Below are 21,350 nucleotides of genomic sequence, written 5' to 3' on the forward strand. Positions count from 1 at the left end.
CAGTTCTAGTTGCATTATTCATGCTGACTGTTTCTCCCAGATAGGCTAAGAAGAGTATAAAAATGCAAATCCTGCTCTGCTGAAGTTAATGATAAATCTCTTATTGACTTATATGGGATAAGTTTCAAGGACATTGGAAATACCTATAAAACGAGCCAGTGATGAGCAGATGATCTCCACAGGAAAAGCCATGTTCCATTCCCAATCTGTGGCTCTAGCCAACCATACTAGTCCACATGTTTACATGACAGACTGTTAATTTAGAATGACTGTATTATTAATTACAAATGCTAGATTAAATATGCAGAGATGTTTATGAACTACTTTTAAATGCTGGGTCATGGTCTTCTCTGGGTATTAGATTCAAGCAATAGTAATTTGGTATTAAAACAGAATCACATAAAAAGGACTGTGCAAATATATCTGAGGTGTATTCAATACCTTCTAAATATAGGCTTCAAAAGAAGCCATGAAATTGCAGTCTTGTTTTATACCACAAGCCCTGTTACTTACATTCTTTCTGATTATATTCATTATTTGTCTTAAAATTATTTCAGGAAGATAATAAAAGTTAAATGATTTATTATCTGACAGCCTCAGTGTAGCTTTCAGTAGAAAAACAGAACCTGTTGTATGTGTGCATAAACACTCCATATTCAGCAAAAGCACACTCTATATTTAAATTTGTCTCCTTTGTGCCTAGAATGCCTAGAATTTTCCAAAAGGCTTGTGGGTTGGCGGGGTTTGTTTGTTGTTTTGTTATTGTTTTGTGAGGTTTTTTTAGTGATGGCATTTAAAATTTAGCTTTGGTCGTGCAGGTCTGAGAGACCTTCAGCTTTGCTAATCCTTACCTGATGCAAGAGGTTCATCACATAAAGTATGAATATCTGGGGCCCCCATTTGAGGGGGTGGGAAAGCGTGATGAGAGCAGACATGTCTGGGGCCAGCAGACCCAGGGCACTTTGGTGCACAGTGCTGGGCGAGCATGAGTGGACAAGCCTTGTACTGAGTCTGTAAGAAGAAAGAAGGGCTTTGGTCTGAAGGCCTGCAGGTGAGACATTTTTGCCAACACAAAAAGTACTTCACTGTTATAAGCTAAAGGAATGAAATTGGTAACTTATCTCGGAAGAAAATACACCCTCAATTTATGAGCTCAATCAGCCGAGATGGTGTGGCAATGTAATCAAGAGATGTAGGGCAATGCAAACATGAAGTAACCATCTGTTTTCCTCTAGGCTTTAACAGACCTTATATTTTATTTCCATTTTGGAGAGTTGTCTTTATGGTTCATTTGTCCCCTCCTCTTTTTTCTCTCAGCTTATGTATGTGATGAAGAGTTAGTGCACTTATCATGCAAGGTTTCTGGTAATGTTTCAGTTTATAGCCTCAGCCTTTCCATGAGCAAACATTCTCAGCAACCTTTAGCCTCTCTCTTTTCCTGAGTTTTGCTGCCGCTAGTTTTTCACCTTGAAGTGCCACCTAGTACACTGGAGGGACGGGCAGAGGTGAAGGCAGGGAAGGGGATAGGGAAGTGCAGGAGAGAGAATCGCACAGCCTGTCTTTGACTCTACAGAGTGGAAATCTCTTTCTTTCTTTCTTTCTACCCAGGAACAAAATCAATGTAGAGTATCTGAAAGAAAGAGAGTTAGAAGACAAAAAGAAGTGGGAGAGCACACACAATGGGTCTAAACTGAGCAGCTATGAAGGAACTGGTATTGGTGCTGGCCATTTGGCCTTTGTTTTCCTCACTGCAGCTGCTGAAGAAAGTGGGTTCAGATCGGTGTAACAACAACAGTTATGTGATCAATGTGATGCTCATGAATTACACGGATTTCCCATCAAGTACTGATAGCGTGAAGTTAGCTGTGAAACAAGCCTTGGAAAGGGTACAAAAGGAATTCCAGATGACAGGTAAGCCAGTGGGTGTTGGTTACCCCTCTCTTCCTGTGATTTCTTGTCACACTTTGTGTCATAGTTTCCTACTCATCTGACCTTTAGCAAGGTGCTTCTCAGACAGACTCCTCGCTTGCCCATTTTATGTAGATCTTACCGAAATAATGACCTTTCTTTGTATAGATAGAAGTGCTCTACAAATGGGCAGAACCATATATATTTTCATGGTATTTGGGCAGACTCTTCCTGCATGCTTCTCTGGAGATGTTCAGCTCAGTTTGGTAATGTGGAAATTATTGAACTGGATCAGACAAGACCAGTGATCCATCTTGTGCAGTAATTGCGTTGCCCTTCCTCCCTCTCCTGACTGGATTAGCCTCTACTTTCTGAAAATAATTTTCCTCTTGACCCTATCTGTTGATCACATCACAATCTGAAGTGTGAAGAATCTGCAGTCCATATTTTCCTTCATTTAGAGTCATATTGCTTTTATTTATTTTGATATTTTACCTCTCCTTTCAACATCACCAATCTACTGTCACTCTCTAGAATATCATGTGAAAAAGAGATTCCAAGGAAATAATAAAAGAAATAGTATCTATTCCCTACCTGCCCTCTAGTTTAAGACATTTTGTCCAATTTTATTGGAAAATGGTGTCTCAGTTACTTCTTACAGAGCCTTAAAAAATTGTCTAGTAATGGTCAAGAAGTCAAGAGGTCTAGAAGTATTTTTTACTAAAAGTACTAACACTCAAAAGAAGTCAGCAGTCCACCTTGGAGCAGACTTCACAGTCACATCCATAGTAGTGGGGGTTAGGTTGTAGGTAGACTTTGCAGAAGCAGGGAGACCTCAGAGTATAAGTCTGCTCAGACCTGTGTCAGAAGGAGAGGGATAATAGTGTATTAGTGGTTACCTGCAGTTCATGATGCTGTTTGCTTTTCCATTTGTGTTACAGGAGAAAATGTTACAGTGGATGCCATCTTCCACCCCTTCACTTCATCCTTCTATGTCTCACAAGCCTGCCGTACTAGCACCTGTGAAGGGGTGGAGCTCATCAAAACCATTTATGTGAGTAGCAGACTTCTTTCCTTCTGCCTTGGTGTGCATGTGTGTCTCTGTCTTTCCTTCTTAACCTTTGATCCTGCTATTCAGTTCCAAAGAAATTTGACAGGGAAGTGAAGTTTTTAAAGAGAGGATGTTCCTGTATGTTTTGTGAAAAGAAGTAGGCAAATACTGAAGAGAGATTCTATGAATGCTTCCCAGAGACTCCCTTCAGCTTTTGGCTCCTTTTCCTATGTTTAAGTTACCTTGTTTTTGTATCTGCACAACTCTTTGTGTGGTCAGACAGCCAAAACAATCAATTAAAAAAAAACCTCCAAATAACAATTAACTAAAAAAACCAAACCAGCAACTCAAACTCTCAAAACAGCCCGAGCAGAGCAAAAAGGTCAATTTCTAACTGGATTAGATCCTGATCTGGTTCACCATCAGTTGACACAATACACAAAAGAGAGAGCTGTGGTGAGGATGGGGATGTGGGCAGAGAAATCCTTAGGCTGGCACTGTTACCAATGAAGTGGTTATGGAACTATGCCCAAAGGGCAAAGATGAAGTGCTTGCTGCTCACTAGAAATCACAGAAGTCACGTGAGAGAAACTATGTGAATACTTTAATATGAGGAAAAGTTTCAGTTAAAGTCAGTGCATTACAAGAAGCCAAGTTTCTGAAGATTTTCACACCGCTGAGAGAAACTTGGTCAATCCAATGAGAATTTTTAAGTCTACTAATCTATGACTATGCTGTAGTCTTTGCTAAGAAATTGTCCCTCATGACACACAAAGATACAGGTCAGGCCTCATTTGATGGTCACGGAAGGATTTTTTTAAATACTAGTTTCATATACACTTATGTAATAATTTTTCAGATACACAGGACCTAGTAATACCAATCACCCTGTCTTCAACAAATGCAAGCTCTTCTGGGATGTTTAATTTCAAATGCGCACCTATAGCAATATTTTAGTCCTTACTTACTGTCTGTCTTAACAAATGTCATAATCTATCTTTTTTTGGCTTTCAGTGATTTTTTCCTCCTCCCCTTTATGTTTGTTCCTTTAAACTTTCTGTAGCTCCTTTCTTCTCTTGCTTTTGCTAGGTAAATTCTGTGACTCCTCATATCCTACAAATTTCTTCATTCTCCCATCCTCCTCTCTCTGCCAGTCCTCTGCTTTATCCCAAATGACCCTTTTTGATTCCTTGCAGGATTCTGGCACACTTGGCTGTGCTGTCATAGGACCCGCTTGCACTTATGCCACCTTCCAAATGGTCTCGTAAGTACCAATTCTTCCCCCTTATATTGTGATGTTAAAGATGTCAGCTGCTGAACAAAGTTGTTTTGTGAGCAACAAACCTGCAGAGACATTGGTGTTTAGAGTACATCAGACATCTCGAGGTCTACAGTCAAGGCAGTAAGACTTTTATGCATAGCCACTCTGTTTGGTAGGTGGAAAAAAATCCCCTTCCAAAGCCCAGCTTTAGTAGGGAAACTGCTAATTCTTGACAGTACGTTGAATGATTGATTGATTGATTGATTGAGGAGCAGCTGGAGAGCAGCTCTGCAGAAAGGGATCTGGGGGTGCTGGTTGGCACCCCCAGAGTCAGCAGTGTGCACGGGCAGCACAGGGGGCAAACCCTACCCTGGGGTGCATCAGACACAGCATCACCAACTGGTCAGGAGAGATGATTATCCAGCTGTACTGAGCAGTGGTGTGGCCTCACCTTGAGCACTGTATGCAGTTCTGGGCCCCACAATTTTAGAAAGATGTGAAGGTCTTTGAATGCTTACAAAACTGGTGAAAGGGCTGGAAGGTATGTCCTGTGAGGAGCAGAGGGTACTGGGTTAGTCTGGTTTGGAGAAAAGGAGGCTGAGGGGAGACCTTTTGTTTTCTACAGCTTTCTGAGAAGGGCAAGTACAGAGGGAGGTGCTGATTTGTTCTTCCTAGGATTCAGCAACAGGACAAGTGGGAATGATTCAAATCTGTGTGTATAGGTTGGACATTAGGAAGCGTGTTTTTAGTGGGAGCGTGGCAGAACACTGGAACAGCCTTCCTAGAGAGATGTATCATATCTTAAGCTTGTCAAGTTTAAAATGCATTTGGACAATGCAGTTAGTAAGTTCTCTAGTGGAAGGTGTCCCTGTCCATGGCAGGGAGTTTGGAACTAGATGATCTTTAAGTAGACTCTTCCAACCCAAACCATTCTACGTTTCTATGAATAACATGCTGTAGCTTTTGGTCAGTCCTGAAATAATCAGGACTGTATGATTTTTGTAGGTCCCTTTCAACCAAAACAATCTATTATCTTCTATTCTAAGTCTGTCAGGGAAAAAAAAAGCCTGTTTAATTAGTGAAATACTCTCCCTGTCATTATGTATTACATCATCTATGTCTGTTTCTATTGCAGTAAGTAAAACCCCTGTAGTTGGGTAAGTGAACTTTACCTGGAAAATAAAATTTTGTCACAATAATGCCAACAACTCTTACAGCCATGGTTTTTGCAGGCAAAATTCCCTGTTATAAGAAAACAGCATACAAGAACAAAAGCATGTTGAGTTTAGTCTGATAACATTGCAGCATCCAGAAATATACTTTCATCCTTAAAAGCTTACTGTCTCTGTATATAAAATGATTTTTGTTTTACAAATTCATTGTCAGCAGAGGGTTGCCTTAATTTTTTCTCCCTGACTGCTGCTGTTGCACAGCTCCTAAAATACACCTTTGTGAAACAAAAAGATTTTTACTTTGAATTGTAGAAGTAAAGCTTTTTTGACAGCAAAAAGCTGTCACCCTGCAGCACTGTCCCAATAGGGAGATTAAATCCATCCCATGGGAATGGCATCCAGGTAGCAGAAGCCTGTCTTGAGCCTTTGGACTCCTGTCATAACGCTTGGGGCTGAAATGGTGTGTGGTACCCAGAAGGGTAGGGGTAACTGGGAACAGTGCAAGAAGATGCCTAGAGCAGTTCAACAGGGCTTTTTGGTACCAATACAGGCTAGAAATCTGCTTGTGACCTTGAGGAACCTTCTGGTTCAGGGTCAAATTAACTGTGTTAAACTAACTCAGGGCACAAGAGGAGAGGGAGGTGAGGACGGAAATCGGTAGCTGCCTTGGTGCAACAGCAATCTGTTCAGACTTGTCCTCTTATCTCTTTCTTCAGACTTGAAACAATACTGAGCCTGCCTATGATCTCTGTAGGGAGCTTTGGACTGTCCTGTGACTACAAAGAAAACCTAACTCGCCTTCTGACCCCAGCCAGGAAACTGAACCAATTCTTCTCCCATTTTTGGAGACATTCTGAGCTGCCATTCAAAACCACAACCTGGGAATCTGTCTACATTTACAAGAGAACTGAAACCTCAGAGGCATGCCTCTGGTAAGATCTGGATCCACCTCTGACCCAGCTGTTGATAAATGCTGTCTCCACCCTCAGACATGGTTTCCTCAAAGTGTTCTCTCAGTCCTACACTCTGGGAGCTGCCTTACTACTACCAAGGAATGAGAGAAGGAAAAGATGGATTGTAGCTTTTAGCTGTAGCACTTACCTGAATGTTTCTCTCAGTCTGTTTTAAATATTTGCAAGCCTTTGCTTTTCCTTTGGACAACATAGCCCACATGTTGTCTGTGATGAAAATACTTGTTTACAGCCTCCTTAATATAAATAGTGTAACATGAGAGGCTCCTCCACAGGCTCCCCATAGATGCCTTTTTAGGTCAGGGGTCTTACTAAGCTCTTAAAATATTTCTCCACATTAACGTCCTCAATATGTAGGTGCTATTTCCAAAATTCAAGCTTTACATATCTTCAAGCAAAATTACCCCAGTGATTGCAGAGTTTAAGCTATATTCTTACCAGTTGGGAGCAAAGGAGACGGCTTTCATTTCGTGACCTGAAACATCAGGCTGTGCTTGGTTCTCAAAAATGCTGGGTTTTCTCCTTGCCTGAAAACAAAGGCTGCTTTTAGACAAAGAGACTCTTTAATATACCAATATTTGTAAATACTTTTCTATTATTGAGTCTTATTTAACTTTCAGCTCATGTGCATGTGTCTAGGCTACTTTGATTTTTTTTCCAATTTTGGGATATTAAAAGCTGATTTGTTAAACAAAATCTAATTTCTCCTACTAATTTTATAAATGTAGCTGAGAAGTAGCAAAGAGTTAATGGAAATAACTGTTATATGTATTTCTAATTTATAACCTAAGAGACTTGCAGAATTCTAAGCAAAATTTATGACTATATTTGCGTCAGATTGATAGAAGCATATACTTATGGAATATTTTGGATACAGAATTTAAAGAGTTTTTTTCTGAATTAGGAAACCTAAAACCTTATCTCCATTTAACTCTTCTGTAGGTATTTATGGACTTTTATTTTTTCCTTCTTCTTTCTTAGTATAGATAGCAACTTGATCACATGATATAATTGCTATGATTACCTCTCTTTGATGCTTTGAAATATCAGCGCACTTCGTTCACCTCTTACTACAGGCCCTACTTCTCCACATTTGCAGCTGTAATTGCCAATGCACTACACATGCTTTAGCTAAATCCATTTAATTCTGCAGGTTTCATACCTTTCAGTGAAATAATTGCATGGAAGCTATTTCTGACCTTTCCAAGCTTTTCTTATTTCACTTTTTAAAATGCTTCTGGCCAGGACCTTCTTTATGACTTCAGAATTGTTCAAGTCCCTTTATTGCTGAATTAACAACAAAAAAATTAATTTTGTATCTCTGCCCACTTTTCATCCTAATTTAGTTGTAACCATGTATCTCATCCAGCCTTAATAGAAACTGTCAACGTGAAGGTTTTTGAAGTCTAATTTAAAAAGATCCATTTTCTCTAAAGCACAAGTATTACTGTATGAGCTAATTGTTTTTTCCCATATACATATAAAAATAAATGAATACCCACAGTGATAGCAAAATCAGGTTATGTTTCAACAATGCATATGTTTCTGTAAATTAGCAGTTAATGATCCTGTTCCTGACGAAAAAAAAGGAAGTAAAAGATATTAAGTAGCTCATAGGACTGCGATCTCAGTGCTGGTAGATCAAAGGTTATGGAGTTTAAAACCAAAGAGAGTTCTTTTGGTTTCCCCTCTGCATTAACTTGATTTCAGATAGAATATCTCTTCTCAGAAATGACATATTGAAGCAAGAGTAAAATTGAGGAGCTGACTGTTTTTCCTTAATCTTTTAGCAAACTTTACTTGCTTGCTTTTTTTGCTGAGCTCATTTTTCCCTTCAAGTTTTAAGTGGTTCTGTATAGGTTTTTTGTTGCTGCTTTTCTTCCTTTGCTTCTCGTCACAGTCAGGGTACATGTGCAGTTTTTATCTCAAGTTCTTTCTGTAGCTCCTGTTTAGTCCTTTGGACCTTCACATGTGCCTTCTTAGATTACCTCTGATGTCTTAAATAGCAGAGTGTCCTGGCTCTGCCTCCCTGTTAATCTCACTTCCTGCAGTTTCCTCATATCCCTGATTTATTTTTTCTTAATTGCTGATGTCTCATTAGATTATTGCAGTTTCCAAATTCACCCTTTCTATAACCATGCTCAAATACCTCTGGTTGACTTTCCAAGCATTTCTGCATCTTTTATGCCATGTATTGATTCTTTCACTTTTATTGCTGTAGAAAAGGTTTCATACCAGCTTATAAACACTCTTGTGTGCTCTGAACAGCCTATCTTGCACATCTTAGGAAAATGTGAGGAATTAGCAATTTCCTGACAATATCCTTGCTCCCTTGTGCCAGGTACATGAATGCTTTAGATGCTGGAATCACAGAGTTCTCTGAAAAACTCAAGTTCAAGGATATTTTGAGAACTCCAGAGCTGCTTAGAAAAACTGTGAAAAATCCAAACCGGAAGAGCAATGGTAAGAAGGGGTTGAGACTGCACTGTCCCAGCAAGTGAGTTGCTTTTCCGAGGAACTCAAACCCACCCCTTAGTTAAGTTATAGGGAAACCTTTCACCAGAAATGGTGGAAACAAAGATATACCATTTTACATGGATGTAAAGATAAAATGGCACAAAGTTCCTAGACTCCTTGCTTCATCCTCAAAAAATATGGGGGAATTTCCTGGTTCCAGAGAGCTTTTGGGGTAAATTATCCCATCTAAGGACAAGCTCTTGTTTGTGAGAGATTCAGAAATCCAGGTATCACAATTTCTCTAAGAAGGGCTTTAAATACTATAAGAATATAGATACTGCAAGTTCTCTATCGCTCATGTGTTTGCAACTCTGGTACATTTATGGACCTCATTTTGATATCAAGGGGCACTTCTGGAAATGATTAATCTAAACTAGAAAAATGAATGAATGAATACCTCATCTTCTCCTAAGACTAAGCACCTGGCATCAGCAGGCCAAGTGACTGTGAGAGTAAGCAAGCTAATGGAATCATTACTTGAAGGCCATTTAACCTAGCAATGTTCATATTGAGTAGCTGTTATGGCACCACAACTCCTAATGCTTATTTGAGTGGGATAATGGTAGTGCTCAGGTGCAATCAGACAGAAAATGGTGCAAGTGTTGAAGCACCTTTTACCACTTCCCCTCAGATATTGTGGTTTTACTGCAGAGAGCCTGGAGCTCTGTGCCTGGGCCCCTGTACAGCACAGATAATGTGCCTTAGCCCAGAGTTGCTCTACTGCCTGCTACTCAAACATGGGGGAGCAGGCAAACATCCTCTTCTTGTCTGTAAATCTCACCAATCTCTCTCCATTTTTGCCCATTCTGTAGTGATCATCATGTGTGGCTCTCCAGAGAACATCAGCTCAGACCTAGGGACGGAGAAGGTGGATAATGACATTGTTATCATCCTGATAGATCTCTTCAAGTAAAGTATCACCTTTGTTTTTCTTCTTTTCTCTGCAATTTGCTGATGGATATAGGTAATTGAAATAGCCTGAGTGGAACTGTTTTGTTGAAGAAATGCTCTTTCACAAAATGTTTTCTATTGCCATCTTTCCTCATGTCTCACCATTTATATAACGTGCATAGTGTTTAATTCATGGCACATCCTCTACAAATTCCCTTTTGGTTCATATAATATTTTTCTAAGCCAGTGACCTGTGGGTTCCTCAGTGCAGGAAACCATGAAAGAAGCACAGAGTCCAAAGTCAGAATGGACATGAGATATGGTCCATTTGAGATACGGTACATTTTTCATTCACTCTGCTCAACCAGACAATTATGTAAATAGGACTTACAGTATATTTTTCTAGACTCCATTTATTCAATTTTTAAATTATTTATGTGATATAACTGTTCTCCCAGTTTATAACTCATGTACTTTATAACCATCTCTTCAACATCTTTATAACCACAGAAGCATAACTTCTCAGAGAAGCTTCTTAGCATACAACCTTGGTTTTCTATTGTTTAATTTTCTCTTAACATTGCTAATTACAAAACTCTTTATAGAAGACGTCCGACATAAACTGGCTTTATCAATGGTATCCTCAAAAGCCTTGGCTGTATACAAGGACTGAGAGCTGATCTCTGGCCCTAAACCTAAGTGACACAGCAGAGATTACATTGGTACAACTAAGTGTAGATACCTAAACCAAGTGTTTTTTGGGTATAATCCCAGTTGCCATAGCGGGTCACAGTCTGGGAGAAAGTTAATTGCCTGGGGCAGTGCTGGTGGGATGGATGGATGGATGGATGGATGGATGGATGGATGGATGGATGGATGGATGGATGGATGGATGATTGCAAGGCAAATGTGTGTGCCCATGCCTTGATGTTACTTCACTGTTGACGTAGCAAAAAGATTCCATGAACTTCTAGGGCCAGTGGGACTTCCCAGCTCTTGTGTCTAAAGGTGACCATAACAGGTCAGTTCTGAGAAACTCTGGGTTAATGATTTCAAAGATTTAACCTTTGGTTCCTAAGTGGATCATGTTCAGGTTTTAACAGGATCTTCTCTATCCTGTACACTTTCAGTTTCACCATATCTATTTTTCAGAAGTGCCTTTAAGAACTTTTGCATTCCACAATTTTGTCCAGGCATTAGAAATTCCCATTTGCTTTTCCTGAGGCAACTGGCCTCAACTCTTTTCCTTTGCAAATGCATAATGGGAACAGTGTATGTGAGTGCTTTACCACTGGTGTTGTAGGCATAGATGTTGCATTACAATAGGTGAGGGTGATTAGGGGATTCTTTGCTGTGATATGCATCCTTCTGATATACCCAGCTGCCTCAGGCTTTTTTATATGCTGCCGTTCTTAAGCTTTTTACAGACCCCTTATTTTGCTGAGTATCTCAAATCACACTATTCTTCTTAAAAAAACCCCAATAAAATACAGACAGATGTATTAGATGAAAACTGAAGCTGTAGGAGGGAGAATAGGCAAAGTCCCATGCTTCTCCAGGAGTGAAGTGCCTCTGAAAAAGGGATAGATTTAAATTTTCTTCAGCTCTGAGCTGTCTGGCAAGCAGGACACAAACACAGTCTTTAAGTCTCCCTCAAGAGAGGTGTGATGCTGGAGGATTATGCAGTCTGGTGGAGATTAATGAGGTTTTCTTTTCAACTGGCTAGTTCAGCCCAAGCTTGGATGAGAAACATTTTGAAGTTCTTTAGGGTGAAAAGTGCATTGTAAAAGTCAGAAGGTTGAGGGAAAGGCAGGTACAGGGCTCTGATGTAAGAATCCAATCAGATGGCCAATCAGTACTGACTGACAAAATAAAAGGATGGTCAAACATGAATAATGAGAGAAGGCTCACACAATTATTTTCTTTCTCTTAATCTAGCCATAGCAATGACAGATGCTGCCAGTTGACACTAATATCTATTTCTAAATTCTTCTTTAACATGTGAATCTGGTGGTGGCCAATTTGTGAAGCACTTCCAGATGGCCTGTCAGGGTGATGAAACCAAGGATACCTGAAAGCTACAACATCTTCTGCTTGTTTTAGCAGAGTTTTCAAGTTGACACAGTTTCCTCTGATTTTCCAATCTCACTGAATTAAACAAATGAATCAATAATCTGCTCTCTGTGCCTCTGTGATTGTTTCATTCCCTCCTGTTAAATGCTTTTAGTGCAACTCCTGCTGTGCTCAGTTCTAGCAGGAAATATCAAAATTAGAGGAACAAGCAAAAAGAGTGCAGAAGAGCTCGGAGACAGGCACAGTAACATGAAGAAACTATGATTGCAGTATTGTGGATTCCAAAGAGAAACTGAGTTTTAATAAATATAAACTCCACTTGAAAAAAAAAAAAGAGGAAATAAACAGGGTAGAAAACAAACAGTTACAATAATAACCGTAGTTCACAAGGACCTTTGAGTGTCAGATTGGCAGATCGCCTTGATATTACCTTTAATATATTTAGGCACAAAAGCTAGCATCAGAGAATGAATGATATAAACAGTTGTGTGCATTATGAAATTTTATTTTTAGAACTACTGTTTTAACCTGTTAAATAACAGAGCTGTTGGGAACAAGTGACTGATTATCATGGATACTACTGAGCCTGTTGTTCAGTGTTCATGGGGTTCTTGTGCTTTGCTTTGCAGTAACGTGTACTTCAAGAAGAACATCTCAGCTGATTACATGCACAACGTACTTGTTCTGACTCTGCCACCAGCTAATTACAGCTACAATACTGTAATTAGAGACTATGTAGAGATGGAGGATGACATCCTGGTAAGAACACTATTTTATATCTGATTATTGCATTTGGTTCATTCCTGTTCATGTATGAGGAAATGAAAACTAAAAATGCAGCTGTAATTATCCCCTGTCATGCTTCTAAGCTGATTTTCCTTTATATTATTGCAGGATGACATTTTGTCCTGATGTAATGATGTCAAAATATAGTATCATAAGGCATATCTGCAGGATATCATATTCCTGCTTTGTGAAGTTCAAACTTCTAATTTGTTCTGCAAGTGTCATATTCACGGGGCGTGAGGGAGACTTACAGGCGCATGCTTTTTCCACTCCACATCTGAGTGACTGACACTCTTACATGCAGCTGCAAGGCATCACTCAAGAAAGATCTATACATGTAATTGAGATGTGAACATGGAAAGTTCAGAACTAATAATTGTTGACTAATTTGTGCAGATATGTCTAAGAGATGACAACCGTTGCAGTTTCTTTCCAGTGGCTTTCCAGATAAGCTTCAAAAACAGGAACCTTTTTTTTTCATAGGAAATAAGGTATTTTTTTTTAATTTCCAGAAAAGCAGAACCTAGGAAAATGCTTTATTTGTTTAGTGAAACTGATACTCCTGCCATCTGCCCAGGAACCGAGTCCTTCATGTAGAGTTTCTCCCAGGATTTGTGGCTTTGAGCTCCAGCTCTCCAGCAGGCAGTGTGAAGCTTCTGGCTGGATTTACAGGGCTTCTAGATCCCCCAGCCTGGGCTCAATGCTTTTTGGGTGCCAGATCTCTGGCAGGTTGCTGGAAATTCTGCCACAGCTCCTTGCCCCTGAGCTGTGGCCACTGGGAAGCCCAAACTTGCTGGCATCACACTGAATTATCTGCACAGAAACTCATATCCAAAGCCAGGGTGTTTGGGACACATGTAGCAAAGCAGAACTGCCAAGAACCTACAGTGCAGGAGTTCTTGAATCCTTTGCACCAGGATCAGCCTGCCAGACCTTTACCTATGGGACTCTTAACTTTTCAGCACCTTCCTGTCTTCATACATCAAAAATATATTTTGTTTGCCTTTCTTTTTCGAAATGAGAACGCTCATGTGGCATTGGCCATCTAATCACACAGTGTTCAGCAGATTCTGGTCTTCTCTGCTGGAGTTTCTGCCAAATGGAGCCAATCAAGGTTATTGTAGCCTTATGGCAGAAACAGGAACTCTCAAACAGTCATTTTTATTTTCTTTTGTTCTAGATGGAAGATGACTTTCTTGCTGGCTATTTCAATGCAGTGTTGCTGTTTGGACATAGTGTCAAGAAATTTGTCATCTCACAGAGCCCAATGTCACCTTTCAATTTAATCCGTGAATTCCGAAATACCACTTTTGAAGGTAAAAAAAAGTACTGTCCTTTGCAGGGTTCACTAAATTGATTAGGGGAAAGAAAGTTAATTTTAAACACTCTTAGGACAAGTCACTTCTACCCTAAACAAGTCCAAGCCTTTCAATGAGTTTTATTCACAGACTTTTTTCTTTTTATATAATTTTTACAAGGATGTTATTTTCAGTATTTGATGTTCAAAATGACTCTGAAGTCCCTTGGCTGAGCTTTAATGAAGTAGTTTCAACCTTTTCCACTTTACAAAGCCATGTAGGCCTGGGTGCCTGCAGTGTGGATGTAGGCCAGCTGACAGTGGGTTGGCTCTTCTTAGTCAACTTTCTTGTTCCTCTCACAGGTTGTCTAGCACTGGTGGGCTTTTGTTTTGTAGGCCATGGGCTTAAAATCACAGAATTCAATCATTAGGAAAAGACAGAGGCAAAACTTATGCAAAGAAGTGAAAATGTTATCTCTCTGGGAGTATAGTCCCAGTTGTTGCTTCCTACCAAAATGATGACTCAAAGTTTTGTGTATATGCCCCACCTACATTCAGCAAATATGTAGAAGTTTCCCAGATTTTCCTAAGATAGGAAAGGTTGCAGGCTTATCTGTGCTTTAACCATGGTATCTAATACCTAGCAAAATATAGTTTACTAATTCCTTCTGGAGACAGCATCTCTTTCTGAGTGTCAGTAAACTCATCTCTTCTGTTTAAGTTTGAAAGTTAAATTGCACAAAGGTTTTTACTCATCCAAAATACAGCACTGTAATGCTCATCATAATTTATAGGTTTTGTTAAAAAATATTCTGAAAGTGATAGGTGTTGAATCACCTTCATTCTTTCTTGTGATGGAGTCTGGTACAGTAGGGATTTCATACAATAATTATTTTGATATTAAGAAGGTAGACCATGAAAAAGTTAGCATTGGTTTTTGAGGTGAAAAGGGAGAAGGTAATTGCTGAAGTAAAATAATGCTGATACTGAACTGAGGAGAAATAAAACAAGTCATCATCAACAGCAGCAAAAGGACAATCTGAAGCTGATAAAAAAAAATCCTCTTATAAAAAAAGGGAAAAACGAAGGTGAGACTTTCAGGAGTAGTGGATATTGGCTAAGCTTGTGCTCATGTTGAGGCAACTGACTTCATGGAAGCAAAGTCAAGCTGTGCTGAGGGATTTAGGAAGTTCCACCTTAAAATCCTTGTAATGTGCTACACAGGCAGTTTCTCAATGTGCACATTTGCTGACGTACAGAAAAAGAAGGCTAAAGGCAAAAAGAATGTGGTTAAAACATTATTATTAGAGCTTTCAAAAGAATAAAGGGAATGAAAGTATCCTTGTGTTTCCTTTACTGCTGGTAGATTCAAACTGCAAGTGGAAACAGACTATTTTACTTCTCACTTCCAAAATGGTCTCTTCAAGGGAGGTGACTGACATTCTTGGTATGCTGAAGAAGTCTGACAAATATATTTTGTTGTAGCTAGAGGGAGACTTTCCTCTTCAGTGCTGTCAGTTCAACACTTTTTATTGGATTTTTTAGAGAAAGTGTAGTGTGGTATTAAAAGAAAAGAAAAGTTAAAAGCACCACCCTGAGCTGATATGTATCTAGCACATACCTGAAGAAGAAAAGTATCCTAAGTATCAGAAATCCTTTTATTTATCCCATATTTCCTGCTCCATATTTGTGTTTCTGAAAATGCAAGCCCTCTAACGAATTCCTTGTGTCTGCAGGTGTAGTGGGTCCTGTAATTCTAGATGAATTTGGAGACATTGATACCAATCTGACCGTGCTGTACACATCACAGACTGCAAATTATGTACGTATGTGCAGGGTGCAACTGTTCGACCTTATATATGAAAGTCGAAACAGAATGCCCTGTACTGTTGCATAAGAATGATGAAAATAACTGCAGCAGGTGTGGTGGAGTGCCAAGGCATTCTGTGCGTGCCAGAAAGGGGTCATGTGAGGTATGCTGGAGACTGACACGATTGATGTAATGTGGTGATTCAGTAAGTGAAGTGCAGCTGGTATTTTGTAGGATTGGTAAATTTATTTTCAGAAAGAGGGGAGGAATGAGAAAGAATATGGCAGCCAAACATATGGCTACACTGAGAAATGCACCACTATAGCAGGAAAATTAACTGGAGTTTGGGCAATACATTTATTAAGGGTAGTCTGGAGCAAGGGACAAAAGAGGGAGAACACAGCTGCTGACTGCATTTCTTCCCTCCTCCCATCCGTAGTTCAAACCTCTCCTGTATTTCAACACTCAAAGCAATGGCACATGCGCGGCGACTAACAGTCCGGATTTTGTTTGGAAGAACCACAAGCTGCCCAGTGATACTCCAGGCACTGGTGAGACACCCATTAAACCTACCACCTACCTCTTTGAAGACAAGTCACACAGTCCTGAGATCCACCTGCTGTGTGATCCAGCATGCTGCCTTCACATTGCCCCCAGCCAGTGATGCAAGGAGCTGGGTGCAGAACAGCATCTTTCCTTCTCCTGCCTCATCCCCACCATGTTCTCTGCCTCCAGTCCAGTTTAAAACCTTTATTTCTCTTTTGGTGCTGATACTAAGTCTCTTGAAAACTCAATACTGTACCAGTGATTATGGGGAATACCATGGGGTATTTCAAAAGAAGTCACCCCCAGATTAATAGTCTTCACTAGAATATGGTAGTGGTGTGAACTGCTTGACACACTGTCAAGGAAAGGCAGCAGAATTAAGGTTATGATGAGTTATCTGACTCTGCATTTCTGTATCTGATGGATCATGATGGCTTCTGCTTGCTGCTTTATCCTTGTTGTAGGGAACTGGGGAGAGGACGCAGCACTGTGCAGATACAGGGGGCTCTGAGAAAAGCTGACTCTTTGAACAAAGACCATGGGAAACTAGGTTATGGCTCTCTTTACACCCAAACTTTAAATCTGAAATCTCAGAAATCACCACCTTCTTTCCTTTTGAGTTTTTGGTGACTCCTGGATAGAATGGATGAAGTCCCTTGTTATTCAGCATAGCAGAGTAGAGCCTTGGCAGTCTGATCAGACTGAGATTGCTTCCCCCTTTAAGACTGCTGCCACATGGTGATTGGCAATGGAAGGGCATATGCTTCAGGGTATGATATGCAGAATAAAAGTTATTGCAGTGGCAGTAATTGCAAGGGTTAGTGCACAGTGGGTTAGTGTTCACCGGAGTCATTCCATCAGTGAGAATCCAGAGATGCTGCTGTTAAAAGTCTCTGTTAAAGTAGTCCCATTAATTTGCTGTATTGCTTGCCTCCATTAGGGAATAGGCAAAGCATAACTGGAGAGATAAACATCTTCTGCTAACTAAGAGTCCATTCACAGTAAGGTGGTAAAATTTAAACATTTTTATTCCTCAGTAAAGTAAGTCAGATGCCCTAAAATTAGGCTTTATCCCTCATAAGAGAGGTAGGAGTAGTGGTTTATTGCCAGGGACCCATGGGAGTTACCAGGAGGAGGGAGGCAGCAGCTTTGATAAGACTCAAGTTAGTTCTGGGAAGAGCAGAGTGATTTCAGTGGAGCTTTAATTTTTCATCTCTGGTCAAATCTCTGGTCTCCCTTGGTTTGACTATGAGTGCTGTTTGTGCAGAGACAGCAGCACTGCACACATCACTCACAAGGTCTCCCTGTACCAGCTCCATGAGCTTTGTGCTTTCTGGCTCATGCCTCCTTGATTGAGTCCTGTTCTCATCCATCCCTTGGGCCCCATAACATGCTGTGTTGTCAGTGGATCTGAAATATCCTTCAAATATTCCCTTCAGTATGTCCTTGTTTGAAGCTGCTGCACAAGGGGGAAAGAGAATTGTAGAAAACCAATGTCTACAAATGTCAGTAGCTTAACATCTAGTGCTTAACTGAAGCCTGACACTGTGGCCAAGCCATATTAAACTAAAGTGAAACTGCCACCCAAAGGCACTTGGTTATTTTGTTTTCACATTAAAAAAAAAATAAACCTCCCTTCATTGTGATTCTAAATAAATATATCCCCCCAAAAAAGAAGAATGGTCAAAGTTTAAGTAATCACTGTGTCTTGCTAAAGCCAGTCAAAACCTTCCATCCTGGAATTTCTTTTTTCCTCCAGGTAGGTGAACAGCACAGACAACCAGAGAGCCTGGCTTCTTCCTAAGCTGTAACTGAGAACAGCTGACCCAGTTCTGCTGCCTACCTTCCTCCTAGTATTCCGTGAAAATAACGGGGGCTCATCCATATTTTCTCCTTATTCAGAAAGTTTTAACCCTCATTCTAAACATAGATAAGATCATTCTTCAATAAACAAACGTTTCTTGTTCCAGAGGACCAGTTAATGTCTCCCTCTGCTTCTTGTAAAACTAAGAGCCAGAAGGTGGCAGCAGAACCTCGGGAAAGGGAAATTATGGTCCCACAGCACTTCCATGGGAAATTGTAATCTGTTTATTGAAGCTGCATGCCATGATTCACAAACCTGACGTTTCAGACAGTTTTCATGCAAAATATTTTTGCCCATTCTCATTTATCTCTCATTTTATAGTGGCGACTTAACTTGTGGAGGAGAATGATAGTACTGATGGTTTTCATCAGAGAGCATCAGACTAATACTAAATTACCGTGAGGCCCTTAGACATACTGAAAGAGGCCCTAATGAACATACTGAAAGAAAGTGGGGAGATGTGATACCCAGAACAAGAAAAATCAAAACAGAAATCTGGCTCAAAAATCCAGAGGAGTTCATAAACTGAATCCTATGTCAGATACAGGCGCAAAAATTGGTATGTTTAAAATGCTTCCTCAATTGCTGCTTGATTCTGAAGGCACCTAGTGTGTGTACATGTGGTTTTTATTTATTTACTAATTTTGATTTTTTTTCTGTGTCCCTTCATTTCTGTTCCTGGGCACAGACAGAAGTATATTAGCCTCAGTAAGGCTGAATAATTCAGCTCTTTTACTGTCCTTAATCAACATGGCAATCTGCAAAACTGGATTCTCCTCTGCCTTTTTTGCCTGAGACACTTGCTCAGTAAAGTAGATTCACTCTAGACATGTGACCACCAGCTGAAGCTCTGTGATAATGGCCTGTTATTCTTCAAATTAAGTTGGTGGCTGCCAACTTTCCTTCCCAGTACCCCCAAGCTCCGATAACAGACATGAGAGAGGCTTCAGTTTGCTTTTCCACAGTAAGACAATCAACATTGAAACCTTAGTCAGTTCCCAGCCTTGTTCATCCTGTGTACCTGCTCAGGATTAGAACCCTTGTGGGCTCTGTAGGTTTGGGGTCTAAGTCCTCAGATGCCTGAACAACATGAGTTTCAAACTATTTGGCTCCTGGCAGCTTCCAAGGATACTTTACTGGCTTTGTGCTGCCACCAGATTAATATCCCTCTACAGGATATTAACTTCCTACTGAAGAGTACAGTCCACACAGTTGCACCATTGTCTGGGTGTCCCCACAGACTACCCATGCCTCAGGTGGGGATGTAAGACTGCACTGCTCTGGGTCATGCTTCATCTCACATTGAAAGAGGCAAGTGTCATCCCAAGGCAGTGCTGGACTTTACCAAAGCCTCTCAATTTGGATGTGACCAAAAAAGTATCCTTGGTCAGCTACTGTGATTTCCACATGTGTGTGAGGGTGATTTCTTAAATACAATATTGTTTTTCAGCATCCTCCATGAAGTTGTTTAATTTTTTCTTTTCTGCAGGGCCACACGTCTTGACTATTGCTGTCTTTACGCTCACAGGAATTGTGATTCTAGTTCTGATCATCTCTTTGCTGATTCTAAGGTACCAATCCCTTTGGCTTTCTGTTTGTTTGTCCTTGAACAGTTTTCCCACTAGGACAATGCCTTTGATCCCTCCTTGAAGAGCCATTCATTGGCTTACCTTACAGACCTGTGTGGTTGTCCCTAGAGTGAACTCTGGTATGTGCCAAGTAATGCTTGCATCCATGGTGTTGTTATGACAGGTGTTATTATCAAGGGACAAGATGCAGCAAGGCTCAGTGTTCTTGCATCTGCTAAAAAGCTCTGATTCCCATACAAACACAGAAATATAAGTCTGACACCAATCTTCAGAATTTTCCACTTTACTGGAAAGTGGAAAAGCCATCTTTGGCTTTCTTGGGATTCACTTATATTTCTTTAATGTATTGGTGACATAGAAGTTCAGTCCAGAAGGTGGTGTTCCTCTTGAGACACTGTAGGAGTCAAAACACCGTGAGGTTTTGGTGTTTTCATTGCATGGATCCATTCCTTCAACTCAGTCCAATACCCTGCGTAAAAAGTTTTCACAGCTTGGAATTTCATGCAGCATTTCAAGTCCAGCTTTATCATTATGGAAAAAGCAGAAATAGAAATCATTGATGCCTCCTTTTGATGGAAGAAATCCCACCACAGTTCCAAAGTATAAGATTTTCTTTAATCTTTAAAAAAATAATCTTACCTGTACCTCCCTTTTCAGTCTGTATCTTTCTTATATATCAGAGAACTTCAGAAAAAGCAAGAAAATCAGATTTTAAGAAAAATTTATTAGAAACAGATGCTATTCAGGCTCTCTTATTTTGAGTAGACCAATCTGTCTTGCTAACTAAAACAAGGGAAAAATCAAAGATAAAGATAAACAACTCTTATACATCTAGTTTTACTCAAGATACGTAGGAGCTAATCATTGTCACATCTAAGCACTGACATACAAACAGACAGTAAAATGCCTACGAAAATTAATAAACAAAAGCATGGACTTGTAAAATATTCTATACTTCTCCATATTTGCAGATGCATAAAATCTAAATATTCTGTTTAGATGATTAGATTATTATTGTATACATATCATTATGATATTCCCAAATATCAAATATAGAAGAGATTTCTGAGACTTTTTTAGAATAAAACTCACAATTTTAGTGTCAAAAAAATAATAAATTTCTAAAATATAATTGCTACCAAAGATTGTCCCCTAACAAGCAAAGAAGAGAAATTCCTATGAAAATCAACAAAAGACCTCATTATTTGTTCTTTATCTCCTAAGTTTCTAGCACACTTGAACTATTCCACAGCTACCTGTGAAGTTCTGACTGCAAAGTAAAAAGTCCAAGTCCTGAAAAACATGTAACTAAATATTAGACCTAGTAGGTTTTAATTCAGTTTGATATCACCAGCTGATACCAGTTTGAACTGTAGTGCATCCTAATGACACCTTACAAGGTAGAACAGAGAAAAACAGTTCTTACTGCAATTATTGGTCTTCATTTTCTTAAGCAAATTTATGCTAAAAAAATGTAGTGAACAAGGGAATATTTGTGTTATTAGTCAGTAGTATGGGTTCTACCATTTGGAGCATTTGCCAGCAGTTATCAGTGTGTTAGGATTCTCCTGCAAACTCTCCAGTAAGGCCTGTGGAGTTTCTTAATAGAGGAAG

At 39.8% G+C, this 21,350-nt stretch overlaps 1 protein-coding gene across 1 annotated transcript in view; it reads left to right on the forward strand.

Annotated features, from left to right (window-relative positions):
* Positions 1-1,700: 1,700 nt before the first annotated feature.
* Positions 1,701-21,350, forward strand: part of GUCY2C (guanylate cyclase 2C) — a 43,341-nt gene continuing 23,691 nt past the window's right edge. The window contains exons 1-11 of the mRNA XM_030960273.1: positions 1,701-1,911; positions 2,850-2,962; positions 4,156-4,223; positions 6,109-6,324; positions 8,705-8,826; positions 9,693-9,789; positions 12,474-12,603; positions 13,811-13,946; positions 15,664-15,749; positions 16,177-16,288; positions 19,637-19,718. Of these exons, the coding sequence (XP_030816133.1) occupies positions 1,701-1,911; positions 2,850-2,962; positions 4,156-4,223; positions 6,109-6,324; positions 8,705-8,826; positions 9,693-9,789; positions 12,474-12,603; positions 13,811-13,946; positions 15,664-15,749; positions 16,177-16,288; positions 19,637-19,718 (1,373 nt within the window). The remainder of the gene's footprint in view (positions 1,912-2,849; positions 2,963-4,155; positions 4,224-6,108; positions 6,325-8,704; positions 8,827-9,692; positions 9,790-12,473; positions 12,604-13,810; positions 13,947-15,663; positions 15,750-16,176; positions 16,289-19,636; positions 19,719-21,350) is intronic.

The sequence above is a fragment of the Camarhynchus parvulus genome, chromosome 1A (genome assembly GCF_901933205.1).
Source record: "Camarhynchus parvulus chromosome 1A, STF_HiC, whole genome shotgun sequence".
Taxonomy (NCBI): domain Eukaryota; kingdom Metazoa; phylum Chordata; class Aves; order Passeriformes; family Thraupidae; genus Camarhynchus; species Camarhynchus parvulus.